This window comes from Myripristis murdjan, chromosome 19, assembly GCF_902150065.1.
Source record: "Myripristis murdjan chromosome 19, fMyrMur1.1, whole genome shotgun sequence".
Taxonomy (NCBI): Eukaryota; Metazoa; Chordata; class Actinopteri; order Holocentriformes; family Holocentridae; genus Myripristis; species Myripristis murdjan.
This window is the reverse complement of record NC_043998.1, coordinates 27,383,871-27,405,722: the sequence shown is the minus strand read 5'-3', so window position 1 is coordinate 27,405,722 and position 21,852 is coordinate 27,383,871. Positions and strand designations below refer to the sequence as shown.

General features: G+C 43.5%; 3 protein-coding genes across 3 annotated transcripts in view; 2 read left to right on the top strand and 1 right to left on the bottom strand.

Annotated features, from left to right (window-relative positions):
• lipf (lipase, gastric) overlaps nt 1-21,852 on the bottom strand; it is a 944,109-nt gene that overhangs the window by 339,272 nt on the left and 582,985 nt on the right. The gene's annotated exons all lie outside the window — the stretch shown is intronic.
• LOC115377529 (uncharacterized) lies at nt 14,931-16,759 on the top strand. Its single transcript, XM_030077341.1, has 6 exons — nt 14,931-15,033; nt 15,144-15,247; nt 15,333-15,605; nt 15,744-15,821; nt 16,136-16,354; nt 16,430-16,759. The coding sequence occupies exons 1-6, from the start codon at nt 14,931-14,933 to the stop codon at nt 16,652-16,654; spliced, it is 1,002 nt and encodes a 333-aa protein (XP_029933201.1). The 3' UTR covers nt 16,655-16,759.
• LOC115377528 (uncharacterized) lies at nt 16,656-21,597 on the top strand. Its single transcript, XM_030077340.1, has 7 exons — nt 16,656-16,660; nt 17,300-17,315; nt 17,446-17,538; nt 17,768-18,689; nt 18,811-18,814; nt 20,617-20,849; nt 21,530-21,597. Exons 1-7 carry the CDS (start codon nt 16,656-16,658, stop codon nt 21,595-21,597), a joined length of 1,341 nt encoding a protein of 446 aa, XP_029933200.1.

Below are 21,852 nucleotides of genomic sequence, written 5' to 3'. Positions count from 1 at the left end.
TTGAAAGGTCGAGGACTTCCTAGTGTGTGCTTGACATGAGGAATGGCAGCTGTGTCATTATCAGAGCAACATGCAAGCAGACAGTGGAGTCCTCATTCAATCCAATGGAGAAATCATGAGTGTGTGTGTGTGTGTGTGTGTGTGTGTGTGTGTGTGTGTTTGTGAGAGAGAGAGAGAGAAGAGAGATATAATATCGCTGTGTCGCTGTGTTGCTGTCATGATCAGACGATAATGACAGACAGTCAAATCCTCATTCAATCCAATGGAGGGCTTTTATTTTGAAAGGTCGAGGACTTCCTAGTGTGTGCTTGACATGCGTAATGGCAGCTGTCATTATCAGAGCAACATGCAAGCAGACAGTGGACTCTTCATTCAATCCAATGGAGAAATCATGAATGTGTGTCTGTGTGTGTGTGTGTGTGTGTGTGTGTGTGTGTGTGTGTGTGTGTGTGTGTGTGAGAGAGAGAGAGATATGAGTCAGTTACGGCCAGCTGCCGCTGGCCGTAACTGACTCATATCGCTGTGTCACTGTGTTGCTGTGTCATGATCAGACAATAATGACAGACAGTCAAATCCTCATTCAATCCAATGGAGGGCTTTTATTTTGAAAGGTCAAGGACTTCCTAGTGTGTGCTTGACATGAGGAATGGCAGCTGTGTCATTATCAGAGCAACATGCAAGCAGACAGTGGACTCCTCATTTAATCCAATGGAGAAATCATGAATGTGTGTCTGTGTGTGTGTGTGTGTGTTTCTGAGACATGAGTCAGCTACGGCCAGCTGCCGCTGGCCGTAGCTGACGTCATGATCAGACAAAAATGACAGACAGTCAAATCCTCATTCAATCCAATGGAGGAATCGATGAAACCCACCCCTGTTTGAGGTCACGCCGCTCGGACATCGTTTGAGTTACAGACGCCATTCGAATTTTAAACAAGTCACAAGACTCGGCTCTATAAATCTTGTATTTACACGATTTCGCTATCTTATACCGTTTTTGAGTTATGGCAGTTTTAGTTTGACTGTTTTCTCTGCTCCCGCTGACGGTTTATAATGGGTGTGTATTGCGGAACTGTCCGTTACCTAGAGTGAGTCACATGACCGGGCAGAGTGCAGAGGAGAGGACACCAGGGTCCAAAATGGTCGAAAAGTCTTCACAGCGGCCACAAACTTGATCCAATTTAAAAATTATTTTCATATTTTTGTAGGAATTTTTGTCCTCTTTCGTGTGGCATAATTTTCGAAGCCGTGCGACGTTTACTTTAGACGCCAGGGGCCTAATTAGCGGCAAGTGTGTGCCTCTTCACGCCAAACTCCATGGAAAAAACGATGCCCTCGAAGTCGGCGTTGCCGACTTCGAGGGCTTATAAATCCCAAACGGTTCGAATTAATAATAAACCTTTAGCAACTTTTGTTCAGCACTGTATCCTCTTTCATCTATAAGCTTTTTGAGCCGCCACGATTTACGGCCTAGGAGGAGATAAATTTTGTTCAACGCGCGATTTCGGGGCCCGACTTTTACTTTGAAAGGCAAATTGCAGACTTCCTGTTGATTTTAGGTCGGGGGGGCGAGCGCGTGAAATCTCGGCCTTGATGAGACCTACGTTTCGGCGCTGGTTTGGTCTTTCTATCACGTTCCTGTGGGCCGCAGCGGCCGCCTTCGTGTGCCTTTTTGTGCCTAGGTGGCGCTAGCGAGCCCATTTTTGCACTTTGGGGGTGCGTTTTTCCATTTTATTGAATTTTTCGCCAAACCGGAGGTGCGTGCCAAATTTGGTGAGTTTTTGAGCGTGTTTAGGGGGTCAAATTAAGCGTCAAAGAGGCGTAATAATAGGAAAAAGAAAAAAAAGAATAAACGGTACAAAAACAATAGGCCCTTCTCCCTAAGGGAGGGCGAGGGCCTAATTAAAGCTGCAAGCAGCGTTGGTCGGCCCTCGCACCGGTGCCGGTCCGCCACGATGTTTATGCAGACAATTTATCAATTTTTCCCATTTGTAAGGGTATTTTTTGGTGCTTTCAGTTGGAAAGAGTTTTGGGCTTTTATTTTGAAAGGCCGAGGATGTCCTAGTGTGTGAGTGACATGAGTACTGCACTAATACATGACCAGCTGTGTCATAATCAGACCAAAGTGCAGGCAGACAGAGAAATCCTCATTCAATCCAATAGAGAAATCGATCAAACCCACACCCGTTTTGAGGTAACGCCGCTCGGATATCGTTTGAGTTACAGACGCCATTCGAAGTTTAAACGAGTCACAAGACTCGGCTCTATAAATCTTGTATTTACACAATTTTGCTATCTCATACCGTTTTTGAGTTATGGCAGTTTTAGTTTGACTGTTTTCTCTGCTCCCACTGACGGTTTATAATGGGTGTGTATTGCGGAACTGTCCGTTGCCTAGAGTGAGTCACATGACCGGGCAGAGTGCAGAGGAGAGGACGCCAGGGTCCAAAATGTTGGAAAAGTCTTGACCGCGGCCACAAACTTGTTCCAATTTAAAAATTAAATTCATATTTTTGTAGGAATTTTCGTCCTCTTTCGTGTGGCATAATTTTCGAAGCCGTGCGACGTTTACTTTAGACGCCAGGGGCCTCATTAGCGCCAAGTGTGCGCCTCTTCACACCAAACTCCATGGAAAAAACGACGCCCTCCAAGTCGGCGTTGCCGACTTCGAGGGCTTATAAATCCCAAACGGTTCGAATTAATAATAAACCTTTAACAACTTTTGTTCAGCACGGTATCCTCTTTCATCTATTAGCTTTTGGAGCCGCCACGATTTACGGCCTCGGAGGAGATAAATTTTGTTCAACGTGCAATTTCGGGGCCCGACTCTTACTTTGAAAGGTAAATTGCGGACTTCCTGTTGGTTTTAGGTGAATGGTGTCCCCTATGTTTTTTGTGGGCCTTGATGAGACCTACGTTTCGGCGTTGGTTTGGTCTCTCTATCCCATTCCTGTGGGCCGCAGCGGCTGATTTAGTGTGCCTAGGTGGCGCTAGAGAGCCCATTTTTGCACTTAGGGGGTGCGTTTTTCCATTTTATCGAATTTTTCGCCAGACCTGGGGTGCGTGCCAAATTTGGTGAGTTTTTGAGCATGTTTAGGGGGTCAAATTAAGCGTCAAAGTGACGTAATAATAATAAAAAACAGTACAGAAACAATAGGCCCTCTCTCCGATGGAGGGCGAGGGCCTAATTAAAGCTGCAAGCAGCGTTGGTCGGCCCTCGCACCGGTGCCGGTCCGCCACGATCCGTGATGATGTTTGTGTCATTGAAGTGCAGACAATTTATCCATTTTTCCCATTTGTAAGGGTATTTTTCTGTGCTTTCAGTTGGAAAGAGTTTTGGGCTTTTATTTTGAAAGGCCCAGGATGTCCTAGTGTGTGAGTGACATGAGTACTGCCCTAATACATGAGTACTGGCAGCTGTGTCATGATCAGACCAAAGTGCAGGCAGACAGAGAAATGTACATTCAATCCAATGGAGAAATCGATCAAACCCACCCATGTTTGAGGTAACGCCGCTCGGACATCCTTTGAGTTACAGACCCGATTCGAACTTTAAACGAGGCACAAGACATGGCTCTATAAATCTTGTATTAACACCATTTTGCTATCTTTTACCGTTTTTGAATTATGGCAGTTTAAGTTTGACTGTTTTCTCTGCTCCCGCTGACAGTTTATAATGGGTGTGTATTGCGGAACTGTCAGTTGCCTAGAGTGAGTCACATGACCGGGCAGAGTGCAGAGGAGAGGACGCCAGGGTCCAAAATGGTCGAAAAGTCTTGACCGCGGCCACAAACTTGTTCCAATTTAAAAATTAATTTCATATTTTTGTAGGAATTTTCGTCCTCTTTCGTGTGGCATAATTTTCGAAGCCGTGCGACGTTTACTTTAGACGCCAGGGGCCTAATTAGTGCCAAGTGTGCGCCTCTTCACGCCAAACTCCATGGAAAAAACGACGCCCTCCAAGTCGGCGTTGCCGACTTCGAGGGCTTATAAATCCCAAACGCTTCGAATTAATAATAAACCTTTAACAACTTTTGTTCAGCACTGTATCCTCTTTCATCTATTAGCTTTTTGAGCCGCCACGATTTACGGCCTCGGAGGAGATAATTTTTGTGTAACGCACAATTTCGGGCCCGACTTTTACTTTGAAAGGCAAATTGCGGACTTCCTGTTGATTTTAGGTCGGGGGGGCGAGCGCGTGAAATCTCGGCCTTGATGAGACCTACGTTTCGGCGCTGGTTTGGTCTTTCTATCACATTCCTGTGGGCCGCAGTGGCCGATTTAGTGTGCCTAGGTGGCGCTAGAGAGCCCATTTTTGCACTCTGGGGGTCCGAGTTGCCATTTTATCGAATTTTTCGCCAGACCTGGGGTGTGTGCCAAATTTGGTGAGTTTTTGAGCATGTTTAGGGGGTCAAATTAAGGGTTATTTGGGCGGAATAATAATAATTAAAGCTGCAAGCAGCGTTGGTCGGCCCTCGCACCGGTGCCGGTCCGCCACGATGTTTGTGCAGACAATTCATCCATTTTTCCCATTTGTAAGGGTATTTTTCGGTGCTTTCAGTTGGAAAGAGTTTTGGGCTTTTATTTTGAAAGGCCCAGGATGTCCTAGTGTGTGAGTGACATGAGTACTGCGCTAATACATGAGTACTGGCAGCTGTGTCATGATCAGACCAAAATGCAGGCAGACAGAGAAATCCTCATTCAATCCAATAGAGAAATCGATCAAACCCACACCCGTTTTGAGGTAACGCCGCTCGGACATCGTATGAGTTACAGACTTTATTCAAGGTTTAAACGAGGCACAAGACTCGGCTCTATAAATCTTGTATTTACATGATTTTGCTATCTTGTACTGTTTTTGAATTATGGCAGTTTAAGTTTGACTGTTTTCTCTGCTCCCACTGACGGTTTATAATGGGTGTGTATTGCGGAACTGTCCGTTGCCTAGAGTGAGTCACATGAGAGGGCAGAGTGCAGAGGAGAGGACACCAGGGTCCAAAATGGTCGAAAAGTCTTCACAGCGGCCACAAACTTGTTCCAATTTAAAAATTAATTTCATATTTTTGTAGGAATTTTCGTCCTCTTTCGTGTGGCATAAGTTTCGAAGCCGTGCGACGTTTACTTTAGACGCCAGGGGCCTCATTAGCGCCAAGTGTGCGCCTCTTCACGCCAAACTCCATGGAAAAAACGACGCCCTCGAAGTCGGCGTTGCCGACTTCGACGGCTTATAAATCCCAAACGGTTCAAATTAATAATAAACCCTTCAGAACTTTTGTTAAGCACAGTATCCTCTTTCATCTATTAGCTTTTCGAGCCGCTGAGATTTACGGCCTCGGAGGAGATAGATTTTGTTCAACATGCAATTTCAGGGCCCGACTTTTACTTTGAAAGGCAAATTGCGGACTTCCTGTTGGTTTTAGGTCGGGGGGGCGAGCGCGTGAAATCTCGGCCTTGATGAGACCTACGTTTCGGCGTTGGTTTGGTCTCTCTATCACATTCCTGTGGGCCGCAGCGGCCGATTTAGTGTGCCTAGGTGGCGCTAGAGAGCCCATTTTTTCACTTAGGGGGTGCGTTTTTCCATTTTATCGAATTTTTCGCCAGACCTGGGGTACGTGCCAAATTTGGTGAGTTTTTGAGCATGTTCAGGGGGTCAAATTACAGGTTATTTAGACGTATAAATAATAAGAAAAAGAAGAAACGGTACAAAAACAATAGACCCTCTCTCCGTTGGAGGGCGAGGGCCTAAAAAGAACATTAAAGCTGCAAGCAGCGTTGGTCGGCCCTCGCACCGGTGCCGGTCCGCCACGATGTTACTGCGCTAATACATGAGTACTGGCAGCTGTGTCATAATCAGACCGAAATGCAGGCAGACAGAGAAATCCACATTCAATCCAATGGAGAAATCCATAAAAACCCACACCCGTTTGAAGTAACGCCGCTCGGACATCGTTTGAGTTACAGACTTTTTTCAGGGTTTAAACGAGTCACAAGACTTGGATCTATAAATCTTGTATTTACATGATTTTGCTATCTTTTACCATTTTTGAGCTATGACAATTTAAGTTTGAGTGTGCTTTCTGCTCCCTCTGAGAGCTTATAATGGGTATGTATAGGGGAATGTGCAAGCAGCTAGAGTGAGTCACATGATCAGGCAGAGTGCAGAACAGAACACACCAGTGTCAAAAAGGGTAAAAAAGTCTGCACAGCAGCCACAAACTTGTTCAAATCTACACCAAAATATCATATTTTTGTAGGAATTTTTGTCCTCTTTCCATCGGCGTAGGTTTGAAAGCTGTCAGTATTTTACTTTAGACAGCAGGGGCCTAATTAGTGCCAAGTGTCTGCCTCTTCACACCAGAGTCCATGGTAAAAAAAGAGGTAGAGGAAGTATCCACAGACAGGCATAATGTAATATATAATAATAATAATAATAATAATAATAATAATAATAGAGTATAATAACTATAATATAATATCATATAATATATATTATTAACAATATTATTATCAATTATTATTAACAAAATAATAGTTACTAAATAATAATTATTATTAGTTTTTTTTTTTTTAAATTACAATTACATTATGTAGTAGGTATTTACATGACCAATGCTATGGTAATCCATCTTGTTTTGATTTGAAAAAGAGATCGGGAGGGGCGCAGGGGGGGCTGCGTATAAAAGCCCTCTGCGTCTGTGTCCCTCCCCCCCACTTCTTCTCACAGACTAAGAGGTAAGACCTGTTTTCATCTCTGTTAGCTTAACGTTAGCCTATTGTGTGAACTCTGTGCTGATATGAGGGTATGGTTGATGATAACACAGGTAATTTAAATGTTATATTTCAGAGAGTGATTGTGTACTTTGCATTGTGCTGTTTGCTTGTGCTTTTGGTGAGTTTTGATGGAGGGGCCGTCGAGCTTTACATGCAAAGCTAACCTGTATTTGATAATCTCAACTCCTGAGGTACAAGTGATTGACTTGAAACATTTATTAGGACATAGACAAGGCATTACCATCGACGTGAGATGAATTTTAAAGTTTATTGATGGTATTTGGTCGATTGGATTAGCGCGCTAAGCTAGCGCTAGCTAGCGCTAGCTTAGCGCGCTAACCTAGGCCTGAGGCCTACTGGCGTTTATCTTTACATGTAAAGCTAACTTTTATTTGATAATCTTAACTTCTGAGATACAAGTGGTTGACTTCAAACATTTATTAAGAAATAGAAAAGGCATTACCATCGACGTGAGATGAATTTTAAAGTGTTTTGATGGCATTTGGTCGATTGGATTAGCGCGCTAAGCTAGCGCTAGCTAGCGCTAGCTTAGCGCGCTAACCTAGGCCTGAGGCCTACTGGCGTTTAGCTTTACATGTAAAGCTAACTTTTATTTGATCATCTTAACTTCTGAGATACAAGTGGTTGGCTTGAAACATTTATTAAGTTGTAGAAAAGGCATTACCGTCGACGTGTGATGAATTTTAAAGTGTTTTGATGGTGTTTAGTCGAGTAGATTAGGTTTTATTTGAATGGAACGCTAGCCTTGCTAGCCCGCTAGCTTAGCTGAGAGACATTGTGTCGGCCATTTTGTGTGCATATAAAGAAAAGCTGTGTCTTAGGCCTAGTTGTGCTAGTGTGTGGTTCCATAAGATTTTGAGAGGCAAACTTTTTCTTGCTGTGACAAAGGAAAACTATTTCACTTGTGTTTGATTTTTTTTTTTTTTTTTTTTTTTTTTTTTTAGTTACAAGGTTTTATTTGCATGGAACTGAGTTTGTGATATATGTTGTTGAGCTGAGTGTGTGTGTGGCTTGTGTGCATTCAATGAGCAGATATAGGCAAAGCTGTGCTAGTGTTTGGTTTGAGAGGAAAACTTACTCTTGTGTGGAAAAGGAAAATTATTGGACTTGATGATGAATAATTGCATTTTGTGTGTGTGTGTGTGTGTGTGTGTGTGTGTGTATTTTGATATAAGGTTTTATTTGCATGGAACTGAGTTTGTGATATGTGCTTGAGCTGAGTGTGTGTGGCTTTGTGACAGAGCTATATCTGCTCTTTGAATGTACACCAGTCATAGCTCTGCTAGTGTGTGTGTGTGTGGTTCAACCAGATTTTGAGATGAAAACTTTCTCTTGCTGTGACAAATGAAAATTATTTGACTTGATGCATGTGTGTGTTTGTGTGTGTCCTTTTTTGTATTTTGATATAAGGTTTTATTTGCAGGGAACTGAGTTTGTGAGATGTTGTTGAGCTGAGTGTGTGTGGCCTGTGTGTGTGTATTCAAAGAGCAGGTGTAGCTGAGAGACATTGTGTCGGCCATTTTGTGCCCATATAAAGAAAAGCTGTGTCATAGGCCTAGGTCTGTGTAGCTTAGCTGAGAGACATTGTGTCGGCCATTTTGTGTGCATATAAAGAAAAGCTGTGTCATAGGCCTAGCTCTGTGTAGCTTAGCTGAGAGACATTGTGTCGGCCATTTTGTGCCCATATAAAGAAAAGCTGTGTCATAGGCCTAGTTATGCTAGTGTGTGGTTCCATAAGATTTTGAGAGGCAAACTTTTTCTTGCTGTGACAAAGGAAAACTATTTCACTTGTGTGTGTGTGTGTGTGTGTGTGTGTGTGTGTGTGTGTTTTTATTTTTTTTGTAGTTATAAGGTTTTATTTGCATGGAGCTGAGTTTGTGATATATGTTGTTGAGCTGTGTGTGTGTGTGGCTTGTGTGCATTCAAAGAGCAGATATAGGCAAAGCTGTGCTAGTGTTTGGTTTGAGAGGAAAACTTATTCTTGTGTGGAAAAGGAAAATTATTGGACTTGATGATGAATAATTGCATTTTGTGTGTGTGTGTGTGTGTGTGTATTTTGATATAAGGTTTTATTTGCATGGAACTGAGTTTGTGATATGTACTTGAGCTGAGTGTGTGTGGCTTTGTGACAGAGCTATATCTGCTCTTTGAATGTACACCAGTCATAGCTTTGCGTGTGTGTGTGTGTGTGTGTGTGGTTCAACCAGATTTTGAGATGAAAACTTTCTCTTGCTGTGTGAAAAAGGGAAATTATTGGACTTGATGATGAAAACTGCTATGTGTGTGTTTTCTGTAGTTTGCTATCATGTTTTATTTGCATGAAACTAAGCTTATGATGTATGTCGCTGAGTGTGTGTGGCTTTTGTGTGCATTCAAAGAGCAGGTGTTGCTGTGTCATAGGCAAAGCTGTGCTAGTGTTTGGTTTGAGAGGAAAACCTGTTCTTGTTGTGTGTTAAAGGAAAATTATTGGACTTGATAATGAGTTGTTGCAGGTGTGTGTGCTTTTTAGTAGTTTTAAATCAGGTTTTATTTGCATGGAACTGAGTTTGTGATATGTACTTGAGCTGAGTGTGTGTGGCTGTGTGACAGAGCTATATCTGCTCTTTGAATGTACACCAGTCATAGCTCTGCTACTGTGTGTGTGTGTGTGTGTGTGTGTGTGTGTGTGTGTGTGTGTGTGTGTTTGTAGTTACAAGGTTTTATTTGCATAGAAGTGATTTTGTGATATGTTGTTGAGCTGAGTGTGTGTGTGGCTTTTGTGTGCATTCAAAGAGCAGGTGTTGCTGTGTCATAGGCAAAGCTGTGCTAGTGTTTGGTTTGAGATGAAAACTTTCTCTTGCTGTGTGAAGAGGGAACATTATTGGACTTGATGATGAAAACTGCTATGTGAGTGTTTTTTGTAGTTTGCTATCATGTTTTATTTGCATGGAACTAAGCTTATGATGTATGTTGCTGAGTGTGTGTGGCTTTTGTGTGTATTCAAAGAGCAGGTGTTGCTGTGTCATAGGCAAAGCTGTGCTAGTGTTTGGTTTGAGAGGAAAACTTTCTCTTGCTGTGTGAAGAGGGAAAATTATTGGACTTGATGATGAGTTGTTGCAGGTGTGTGTGCTTTTTTGTAGTTTTAGATCAGGTTTTATTTGCATGGAACTGAGTTTGTAATATGTGCTTTAGCTGAGTGTGTGTGGCTTTGTGACAGAGCTATATCTGCTCTTTGAATGTACACCAGTCATAGCTCTGCTAGTGTGTGTGTGTGTGTGGTTCAACCAGATTTTGAGATGAAAACTTTCTCTTGCTGTGACAAATGAAAATTATTTGACTTGGTGTGTGTTTGTGTGTGTGTGTGTGTGTGTGTGTGTTCTTTTTTTGTAGTTTGATATAAGGTTTTATTTGCATTGAACTGAGTTTGTGATATATGTTGTTGAGCTGAGAGTGTGTGTGTGTGTGTGTGTGTGTGTGTGTGTGTGTGTGTGTGTGTGTATTCAAAGAGCAGGTGTAGCTGAGAGACATTGTGTCAGCCATTTTGTGCCCATATAAAGAATAGCTGTGTCAAAGGCCTAGTTGTGCTAGTGTGTGGTTCCATAAGATTTTGAGAGGCAAACTTTTTCTTGCTGTGACAAAGGAAAATTATTTCGTGTGTGTGTGTGTGTGTGTGTGTGTGTGTGTGTGTGTGTTTTTTTATTTTTTTTGTAGTTATAAGGTTTTATTTGCATGGAGCTGAGTTTGTGATATATGTTGTTGAGCTGTGTGTGTGTGTGGGTTGTGTGCATTCAAAGAGCAGATATAGGCAAAGCTGTGCTAGTGTTTGGTTTGAGAGGAAAACTTATTCTTGTGTGGAAAAGGAAAATTATTGGACTTGATGATGAATAATTGCATTTTTTGTGTGTGTGTGTGTGTGTATTTTGATATAAGGTTTTATTTGCATGGAACTGAGTTTGTGATATGTGCTTGAGCTGAGTGTGTGTGGCTTTGTGACAGAGCTATATCTGCTCTTTGAATGTACACCAGTCATAGCTTTGCGTGTGTGTGTGTGTGTGTGTGTGTGGTTCAACCAGATTTTGAGATGAAAACTTTCTCTTGCTGTGTGAAAAAGGGAAATTATTGGACTTGATGATGAAAACTGCTATGTGTGTGTTTTCTGTAGTTTGCTATCATGTTTTATTTGCATGAAACTAAGCTTATGATGTATGTCGCTGAGTGTGTGTGGCTTTTGTGTGTATTCAAAGAGCAGGTGTTGCTGTGTCATATGCAAAGCTGTGCTAGTGTTTGGTTTGAGAGGAAAACCTGTTCTTGTTGTGTGTTAAAGGAAAATTATTGGACTTGATAATGAGTTGTTGCAGGTGTGTGTGCTTTTTAGTAGTTTTAAATCAGGTTTTATTTGCATGGAACTGAGTTTGTGATATATGTACTTGAGCTGAGTGTGTGTGGCTTTGTGACAGAGCTATATCTGCTCTTTGAATGTACACCAGTCATAGCTCTGCTAGTGTGTGTGTGTGTGTGTGGTTCAACCAGATTTTGAGATGAAAACTTTCTCTTGCTGTGACAAATGAAAATTATTTGACTTGGTGTGTGTTTGTGTGTGTGTGTGTGTGTGTGTGTGTGTTCTTTTTTTGTAGTTTGATATAAGGTTTTATTTGCATTGAACTGAGTTTGTGATATATGTTGTTGAGCTGAGAGTGTGTGTGTGTGTGTGTGTGTGTGTGTGTGTGTGTGTGTGTGTGTGTGTGTGTGTGTGTGTGTATTCAAAGAGCAGGTGTAGCTGAGAGACATTGTGTCAGCCATTTTGTGCCCATATAAAGAAAAGCTGTGTCATAGGCCTAGCTCTGTGTAGCTTTGCTGAGAGACATTGTGTCGGCCATTTTGTGCCCATATAAAGAAAAGCTGTGTCATAGGCCTAGCTCTGTGTAGCTTAGGTGGGAGACATTGTGTCGGCCATTTTGTGCCCATATAAAGAAAAGCTGTGTCATAGGCCTAGCTCTGTGTAGCTTAGCTGGGAGACATTGTGTCGGCCATTTTGTGCCCATATAAAGAAAAGCTGTGTCTTAGGCCTAGCTCTGTGTAGCTTAGCTGGGAGACATTGTGTCGGCCATTTTGTGCCCATATAAAGAAAAGCTGTGTCTTAGGCCTAGCTCTGTGTAGCTTAGCTGGGAGACATTGTGTCGGCCATTTTGTGCCCATATAAAGAAAAGCTGTGTCTTAGGCCTAGTTGTGCTAGTGTGTGGTTCCATAAGATTTTGAGAGGCAAACTTTTTCTTGCTGTGACAAAGGAAAACTATTTCACTCGTGTGTGTGTGTGTGTGTGTGTGTGTGTGTGTGTGTGGTTACAAGGTTTTATTTGCATAGAACTTATTTTGTGATATATGTTGTTGAGCTGTGTGTGTGTGTGTGGCTTGTGTGCATTCAAAGAGCAGATATAGGCAAAGCTGTGCCAGTGTTTGGTTTGAGAGGAAAACTTGTTGTTGTGTGGAAAAGGAAAATTATTGGACTTGATGATGATAGATGCATGTTTTTTTTTTTTTTTTTTGTTTGTGTGTTTGTAGTTTTAAATCAGGTTTTATTTGCATGGAACTGAGTTAGTGATATGTACTTGAGCTGAGTGTGTGTGGCTTTGTGACAGAGCTATATCTGCTCTTTGAATGTACACCAGTCATAGCTCTGCTAGTGTGTGTGTGTGTGTATGTGTGTGTGTGTGTGTGTGGTTCAACCAGATTTTGAGATGAAAACTTTCTCTTGCTGTGACAAATGAAAATTATTTGACTTGGTGTGTGTTTGTGTGTGTGTGTGTGTGTGTGTGTGTGTGTGTGTTCTTTTTTTGTAGTTTGATATAAGGTTTTATTTGCATTGAACTGAGTTTGTGATATATGTTGTTGAGCTGAGAGTGTGTGGCCTGTGTGTGTGTGTGTGTGTATTCAAAGAGCAGGTGTAGCTGAGAGACATTGTGTCAGCCATTTTGTGTGCATATAAAGAAAAGCTGTGTCTTAGGCCTAGCTCTGTGTAGCTTAGCTGGGAGACATTGTGTCGGCCATTTTGTGCCCATATAAAGAAAAGCTGTGTCATAGGCCTAGCTCTGTGTAGCTTAGGTGGGAGACATTGTGTCGGCCATTTTGTGCCCATATAAAGAAAAGCTGTGTCTTAGGCCTAGTGGTGCTAGTGTGTGGTTCCATAAGATTTTGAGAGGCAAACTTTTTCTTGCTGTGACAAAGGAAAACTATTTCACTCTTGTGTGTGTGTGTGTGTGTGTGTGTGTGTGTGTGTGTGTGTGTGTGTGTGTGTGTGTGTGGTTACAAGGTTTTATTTGCATAGAACTTATTTTGTGATATATGTTGTTGAGCTGAGTGTGTGTGTGGCTTGTGTGCATTCAAAGAGCAGATATAGGCAAAGCTGTGCTAGTGTTTGGTTTGAGAGGAAAACTTGTGTGGAAAAGGAAAATTATTGGACTTGATGATGATAGATGCATGTTTTTTTTTTGTTTGTTTGTTTGTGTGTTTGTAGTTTTAAATCAGGTTTTATTTGCATGGAACTGAGTTAGTGATATGTACTTGAGCTGAGTGTGTGTGGCTTTGACAGAGCTATATCTGCTCTTTGAATGTACACCAGTCATAGCTTTGCTAGTGTGTGTGTGTGGGTGTGTGCGGTTCAACCAGATTGTGAGATGAAAACTTTCTCTTGCTGTGTGAAAAGGGAAAATTATTGGACTCGATGATGAGTTTTTGCATGTGTGTGTGCTTTTTTGTAGTTTTATAAAAGGTTTTATTTGCATAGAGCTGAGTTTGTAATATGTACTTGAGCTGAGTGTGTGTGGCTTTGTGACAGAGCTATATCTACTCTTTGCATGTACACCAGTCATAGCTTTGCTAGTGTGTGTGTGTGTGTGTGTGTTTCTTTTTTTGTAGTTTGATATAAGGTTTTATTTGCATTGAACTGAGTTTTTGATATATGTTGTTGAGCTGAGTGTGTGTGGCTTGTGTGCATTCAAAAAGCAGGTGTAGAGTGTCATAGTTGGGCTAGTGTGTGGTGTAATAACATTTTGAGAGGAAGACTTTTTTGCTGTGTGAAAAAGGAAAGTTATTTGTTTTGATGATGAATAGTTGCATGTGTTTTTTTTTGTGTAGGTTTATATCAGGTTTTATTTGCATGGAAGTGTTTTGATATATGCAGTTCAGTTGAGTGTGTGTGGCTTTTGTGTGCATTCAAAGAGCAAATAGTTGTGTCATAGGCATAGCTGTGTCAGTGGTTGGTCCAATATGATTGTAAGAGAAGGTCTTCCTTGTGTGACAAAGGGAAATTATTTGATTCAATATTGATGACTGTAATATTTTTTTTTTTTTTTTCATGCGGGCGTGTGTGTCCTTTGCTGTGTGCATGAACCATAGTTTGATGTATTTAGTTGGGTGTGTCTGTGTCCACCGGTATGGCTAAGCTGTGAGATGTTGTGTCAGCCACTTTCTGTGTAATGAGGAAGCAAATAATGTAATTAGGATGCCAGTTTGCTGGTTTATTATGATTTTGAGAGGAAAAGGTTTTCTTAAGATGTGTCTCTCTAAGATGTGTCTTAAGCATTTTATAGAGAGAAAGACCTTATTTAAAATTAAAACCTAAAAAATTGCTTCAGCTAAGTGTATTCAGGATCCTTTCAGTAACTTTCTGTTCAATTAAATGTTTTTTTTTCTATAAGACAAGTAATGTTTAAATCAAACTGTTTCATTTAATTTACAGATATTGATATCGATTGGCTGTGAGATCTGGTGTTGTTGAGAGCGAGAGACCTGCGATTGACCTGCGAGCGTCCTGCGAGTGACCTGCGAGCTACATCTGCGATCCCTTGATCCAGGACAAGTTTACACAGACATATTGATTCAATTTAAAAACAAACACATAACTAATTGTTAATCAACACACATAGTTTTACTTCTTTGACACACAAACACACACAGACAGACAGACAGACAGACACACACACACACACACACACTCTGCCAAGGTAAGTTGAAATATTTATGTATTTGAAGGCTGACCTTGTCTGGGAAAGCATTGTTTGTGAGTATGATTGGCACAGATTCACTTGGATTTTTAAAGTTTCTTTGAACTTTGGAGGAAATTTTATTCATTTATTTTTTTTGTCTGTTTGTTTTTCATTCCCAGATGCCCCGTGCCAAGTCCCACCGGCGGGCCCAGGCCCAGAAGCGGAGGATGGCGCAGCCGCAGCCATGGACCCCCCAGCCGCCTGTCCCCGAGTTCGTTGCTCGTAAGTATCAAACAGTTTGTTTGTTTTTTTAATGTTTAACTGACGCAGTTTGAATGTTATTTGAGGAAATACAAATTTTGTGTCATCATACTTTGTTGTCAACCACACAGGGCGCGGTACAGGGTACCGCCATCGCGTGCGGAGATGGCCGACTTCGAAGCTGACCCAGCGCAGCTTCAAGTTGGTCACTCCTGCCCTGCAGCCGGACCAGAAGGTATTAGTTTTTCTTTTTCAGAAACACAGTGCTGGTCGTAAGAAGTCGGTGTCTATGTTCTAAAGCCGTGTCTCTGTCGTTGCAGATGGTGTTCGTCGTGGGAGACTCCCACCTGCGGGCCATGGTGGATGGGATCGTCGCGATGCCGGAGGTACCTCTGTGTTTTTCTTTTCTCTCTGTTCCAGGTGCGCATGCAGCAGAGCTGAGGACGGAGGTGTCCCACGCCGCTCTCCCCTGGACCCCGGACGTGGTTTGTGTGCTCGCCCCGAGCAACAACCTGACAGCCAGCAGGAACATCGGAGAGGCGTCGCTGGACTTCGGTGCTCTCCTGGCTACAGTCTGCAACCGCTGGGCGAAGGTGTGTTTAATTTGCAGTTGGCAGTATTTGTTTTGTCCTGTGCTGTCACAGTAAGCGTGTGTTTTCACATGTGCTTTTTTAGAAACCTAAATGTGATTCTAAACGTGATTTTTTTTTTGTGTGTGTGTGTGTGTGTAGGTGTTCGTGCTGGATTTCCCTCCACGCCTGAACATCGAGCCTGGCCTGCAGGAGCTGTTCCGCCAGGAGTTCCGCCGTGTCACAGCACGCATGGGTACGTCTTAGTTTTGGTCATCAGTTTGATTATAACTGACGTATCGTGAACTTAACCTCATATGTTTTACATGAGTGTATTTATTACCAGAATGTATAATATTTCTCACTTTTGCGGCAGGTCTCCCATACGTGTCTGTGGCAGAGCACCTCCCTCTGGACCGTTTGGAGCTGTGGAGCCGTGACGGTGTAAGTACAGCATACTTTGTTGTTGTGACATGACACATGGAGGAGTTGAAGGTTGTCATTTTCGATACACCAGCTGAGCACAATGTGTTCTGCGTTTCACTGTTTTCCAGGTGCACCTCAGCGACAGCGACGGAACGCCGATCCTCGTCCAGGCCCTGTGGGACGCCGCGGTCCGCCAGCTGACTCCTCCTCCTCCTCCTCCTCCCTCGGTGCCCCCCCGGACATCGCCTCGTGCCAGGGTCTCCCCCGTGCTGGTTGTGACAGGACACAGCCCCGCGCCCCGTCACCGTGACCCACTGGAGTGGACCGTCGTCGGACAGGAGGGCAAGGTAATGTGTTTGAGTCATTTTCTGGCTGTACATTTGTGCATCTTTTCTGGTTTTACGCCTTTATTTTGTGTGTGTGTGTGTGTGTGTGTGTGTTTTTTTAATGGTGACAAATTTTTTTTTGTTGTGGTTTTTAAGATTCGAGCATCTCCGGTGCAAGAGTCTGTCCTCCCGTCCAACCCCGTGTGGTTCAGCGGCGACATCCTGGAGGCCATGGAGAGGGTTTCGCCATCCTCGGACAGCGACGTCACTGCCCTTCTGCCAGCTGGCCAGGTAAAGTGCCTGATAACTACATTTATATAGTATGAAGTAATTCATATTAGTTTTGACTTTAAGGTGTTTCTGTTAAGTTATAAAATGTTAAATGGGTTTGCCTCTAATGTTTCCCCTTGTCTCTGTGTGAGTGTGTGTGTGAATGGTTGTGAGTTTTTCTGAGTGCGTGCTGTGTCTTTTTGAGTCAGGTCATCACGGTGCTGGTGGTTGTGTGGCTCAGGTCCCAGGCTGCTCCAGTACATCTGGCTCTCCTCGGCATCCGCATTCCTCATCCACCAACTGTTTTTACATTTTTTTCCTTTATATTATACATACAGATCTTTTGTTGTTGTTTTTTTTTTTCTGTGCTTGCAAAACCCATTGTATGTGTGTATGTCCTGGACAAAATTGAATTTAAGACTGCATTTAACAAGGTTTGTTTTCCTTCTTTTAGACTTCCCGTATGAGGCGTTCGCCGAAAGGTGTTGCCACAAGGCGTAGAGGAGGAAAGCGGCAGGTTGGTATCATATTTAGTATGTGACCTATGTGGATTGTTTTTGTCGTATTTTGATAACACGTGCAGAACCCGAATGAATGAGTGCATTATTGAAATGAGTCTTTTGTCTTCCCCTATCTTTTTTAGGTGCTGGCAACACCTTCACCTGCCCGTGTGACCGTGCCTGCCTCCGGCCCCAGACCAGCGGTGCAGCAGGTTTGTCTTTGTTTATTTATATATATTATGTGAATTATTATTATGACAGGTAACAGGGAAATGGTTCTCCTGTTTTCTTTAGTAAAACCATGTTTTTTTTTTTTTTTGTGTGTGTGTGTGTGTGTGTCAGGTGGAGACGACAGCCCAGGAGTCGTCCAGCGTGGTGCCAGGGGTGGTCGTCGTCCGGGAGGAGGTCGCCGCAGCGTGCCCAGCTGTCCCGGAGGTGCTGCATTTATTTAGCTCTTCTTCTTTGGCACTAGTTATATAGACTGTTTAATATTTAATTTTTAAACGGTCCCACAATTCCATCTCTGCTGTAATCCGGAAGCCAAGCAACGACATTTCGTTGCCAAAATCTCACTGCTGTGTTTTTTTGTTTTTTTGTGCAATGACAATAAAGAAAGTCTAAACAGTCTATATTTAATAAAAATATGTTTTTGATTTTTGTACAGGTGGAGGCGACAGTCCAGGAGTCTGCCAGCGCGGTGCCGGGGGTGGTCGTCGGTCAGGAGGAGGTCGCCGCATCGTGCCCTGCTGTCCCAGAGGAGCGACAGAAGATCTTCAAAGCTAAGGCTGTTTTTGTTCCTTCTGTTTGTGTTAGTGATGTTAAGTCAGAGTCTAGCGCTAATGCTGTGGCAACAGGGTCTAACATAGATAGCAGCAGGATTAGGCTAGCTAAAGTTGTGCGCGGGTCGTTTCATCAGGGAAATGCCCGATTTGTGTATGGTGGAGTGCAGTGTATGGCTATAGCTTTGGTCAGCTTAGCCAAACACACGGTGAGGAGCGCGTTCTCGTGGGACAGGCTGGATCTGGATCGCGCGTTGGTTGAAGGTGATGAGTTGTACACGAGTTTGCGTGACCTCAACATCTTCAGCCATGTGTCTAATCTGCTGTCTGTGCCAGATTTGCCACAACAGCTGGAATTAGACGGACAGTTGTTTAGGTTCGGTTTTGGTGACACAGTGTTAGGCGAAGTAGGCGTGACCGAAGGTGAATACATCGATTTCGGTGTATTCATCAGCTTGCGGAATGGACTGGAGCGGATCTTCAGTCAATACACCACATGTCTTTTGACAATGTGCGGAAACACCACTGCCATCGTGCGTGAGGGTGGACGGTTCGCTGTGGTCGACAGTCACTCACGCAGTAGCACTGGCTTGTTACACCACAATGGTACAAGCGTGGTTCTGCATTTCGCGTGTCTCGACGACCTGCACCACTACATCTGTCGTTTGGCCGACAGTCTCCGTTCGAGGGAGAAGCTCTTTGAGCTGTGTGGTGTCACGGTCAGCACAGGTGCAAGTCCAGCGCGGTCTGGTGTGTCTGTGGAGAGTGTCATCACTGGGATGAGCGCTGCTCCAGCACCAGAGTCCAGTGTGCTCACTGAGGCTGGGAGAAAAAGTGAGGTGTCTGCAGGCAGTTGTGTGCCTGAGTGTGGTGTCAGCATTGCCGCAAGTCCGGCACTGTCTGGCATTTCTGTGTTGACTTTCTCCAGCGAGGTGAGCAGTGGTTCAGCTGCAGAACCAACGGTGATCGATGGCAGAAAGCGTGTCATTTCTTCCGGCACTTGTATGTCGAAGAAATCCAAGAGTTTCGATGTCCGAGAGGTTAATTTGGACGTCGAATTTGTTAGCGAGGTGAGAAGCGAAGAGCTGGTCTTCCATCCCCTCGGCTTAGATGTTTGTCGTGCTTTATGCACAAAGTTGAACGTCGATTGCGTGAAGGTTGTTAGTGCGGTAGCCACAGAGGAGGGGTTGTTAGGTGTTCCTTGTAGAAAAGAGAGGATTGTGGCCGATGGGAACTGCTTCTTCAGAGCCATCTCTCAGGCTGTGAGTGGTTCTCAGAAGCACCATCGTAGGATTAGGTTAGCTGTTTGTAAAGAGTTAGAAAGGAACACAGATAGATATCAGAGTCTTTTGAGAAGTGAGTACTCCTCTGTGTTAGAGTACATTGAGCAGTCCAGGATGAGGCGTGTCGGCAGTTGGGCCACAGAGGTGGAAATTCAGGCGACAGCAGATTGGTTAGGCGTTAGTGTGTATACTTTCCATGATGGGCGTTGGTTGAGATATAGCTGTAGCAGTCAGCATTTATCAGCGGAGTGTGTTTATTTAGAGAATGTCATGGGGCGGCATTTTGAGAATGTTGTTTGCGTGTGTAAGCCTGGACTGCATAGTTGTTATGGCTACTGTAAAGTTAGGGAAGTGTCAGGTTATAGAATTAGGTCTAGAATGATGGATGTTGTAGATGGTGACAACACAGCGGTTAGGTGTAGCAGTGATGTAGTAGGTTCTGTTGTAGGTGTACAGGATAGTGTCAAGGTTGTGGAGGCTGGTAGTGAGGTAGTGTCAGGTAGAAAGTCTGTTAAGTCTAAGTATGTGAGGCGGAAACAAAGGGCGCAGGAGAAGTTGAATATTTCGCTTAGGGAGAAACGGCAGTTGAGGATTAGGAAGATTTATCAAGAAAATGTGGTGTTCAGGGAGAAGGCAAAGTTGTGGAGTGTAGGGAATTATGATAAGAATTTAGCCCACAGAGAGAGAGTTAAAGAGTTGAGTGTTAGTAAATACAGGGAAAGCGTTGAACATAGGGAGACACTTAAGGCCAAGAGTTTGGTCAAATATAGGTATAACATTGAACATAGGGAGAGAGTTAAGGCCAGGAGTTTTGTCAAATATAGAGACAACATTGGGCATAGGGAGAAACGTAGAGAAAGCATTAAGAGCAAGTATCATGATAGTGTAGTGCATAAGCAGAAGGTTATTTCCAAGGTGATGTTAAGTAGAAAGCAGAGGGTAGACAAGTCAAAAGATTTTGGTTTTGTTAGAGAGCAGTTTTTAGAAAAGGTCAGAGATGGACCTGATTTTGTGTGCTGTGTGTGTCATAGGTTGTTTTTTAGATATCAGGTGGTTAGTTGTGATAGAGAAACTTATAGGCAAAGTTCAGCGACAGCGGCTGTGGCAGATAGGTGTATAGGCCAGCAGTATTTGCATCGGTGTAGTGGGGAGTGTGTTGCGCCGTGTTCGTTGGTTTCATCGCGCGGTAATTTGTGGATTTGTTTCACGTGTCATAGGAAGCTTAGTTCAGGTGAGATGCCAGCTGAATGCTGGGTTAATAACTTGGAGCTTGATCCCATTCCTGCTGAACTGGGATCTTTGAATAGTTTAGAACAGCATCTTATTGCGTTACACATTCCATTCATGAAAATGTTGGCACTGCCTAAAGGCGGGCAGAATGGAGTACATGGACCGGTGACATGTGTTCCAGCCAACATTGTTCAGACTGTGAATGTGTTGCCACGTTCTAGCATGGAAGGGTCTCTGCTTCAGGTTAAGCTGAAGCGGAAACTCACTTATAAAGGGTATTACGAGTACCAGTTTGTCGATACGTTGCGTGTAAGACAGGCGCTAGAGTATTTAAAGAGGACAAATGTTCATTATACAGATATTGAGTTTAATGAGGACTGGATTAACGAGTTTGTTAGGGAAGAAGATAGGGAGAAGGAAGAGGCCGAGTCAGGCAGTGAGGATGAGGCTGAGGGTAGGTCAGGTCAGGATAGAGGGCAGGTTACGGTTCAGAGTGAAATGTGTGAGCTAGCGGAATCAGCAGACATAGGACAGGATGAACTGTTACATGACAGACAACAGCACTGCATGTTTCAGGACACTTGTCTTATGCCTGTTGATATTGGTCAGGAAGCTTTAGATCAGTATTTTAAGGATATTTTGAACATTGCGCCTGCAGAAGGGAATAGTCCAGTTAGAATGCTTTCTGACCACACGAATGAGGCAAAGTGTTTTCCAGTGTTGTTTCCCACGGGTGGTAGGACGTTTCACGATGGTCGGTGGCACGACTTGACATTGGCGCGTTATCTTAATAATAGGATTATGCATGCCGACGGTCGTTTTGCGCGTAATGTAGAATATATATTTTTTGCTCAGTATGTGTCGGAGTTGGACAAGGTTGTGTCCAGTGTTTCTGTTGCGTTACGTAAGGATAAAGGAGGTCAGAGGCCTCAGCGGATTAGTGAGGATATGTTGGCAGATGCGGACGCCTTGAAGCAGTTGTTGGCGTGTGATGATGGGTTTAGGTTTCTTAAACCCATCAGAGGAACTCCGGCCTTCTGGCAGTCTGTCCAGAAGGACGTGATGGCTTGCGTGCGGCAGTTAGGCATTCCGACGTGGTTTTGCTCGTTTTCGTCTGCGGATATGCGCTGGCAGAATCTTCTGACCAGCATCCTGAAACAGGAAGGCAGATCGCAGACGGTAGAGGATTTGGAGTGGGCTGATAGGTGCGCGTTGTTGCGACGTAATCCTGTGACCGCGGCGCGGATGTTTGACTACAGGTGGCATTGTTTTCTGAAAGAGGTTCTCATGTCTCCCTGTCAACCTATCGGTAAAATAATCGATTACTTTTATAGGGTAGAATTTCAACAGAGAGGCTCACCACATGTACATTGTTTGTTTTGGATCGAGGGTGCTCCCCAAATTGATAAAAACACAGATGAGGAAGTTATAGAATTTATTGACCGTTACGTTACGTG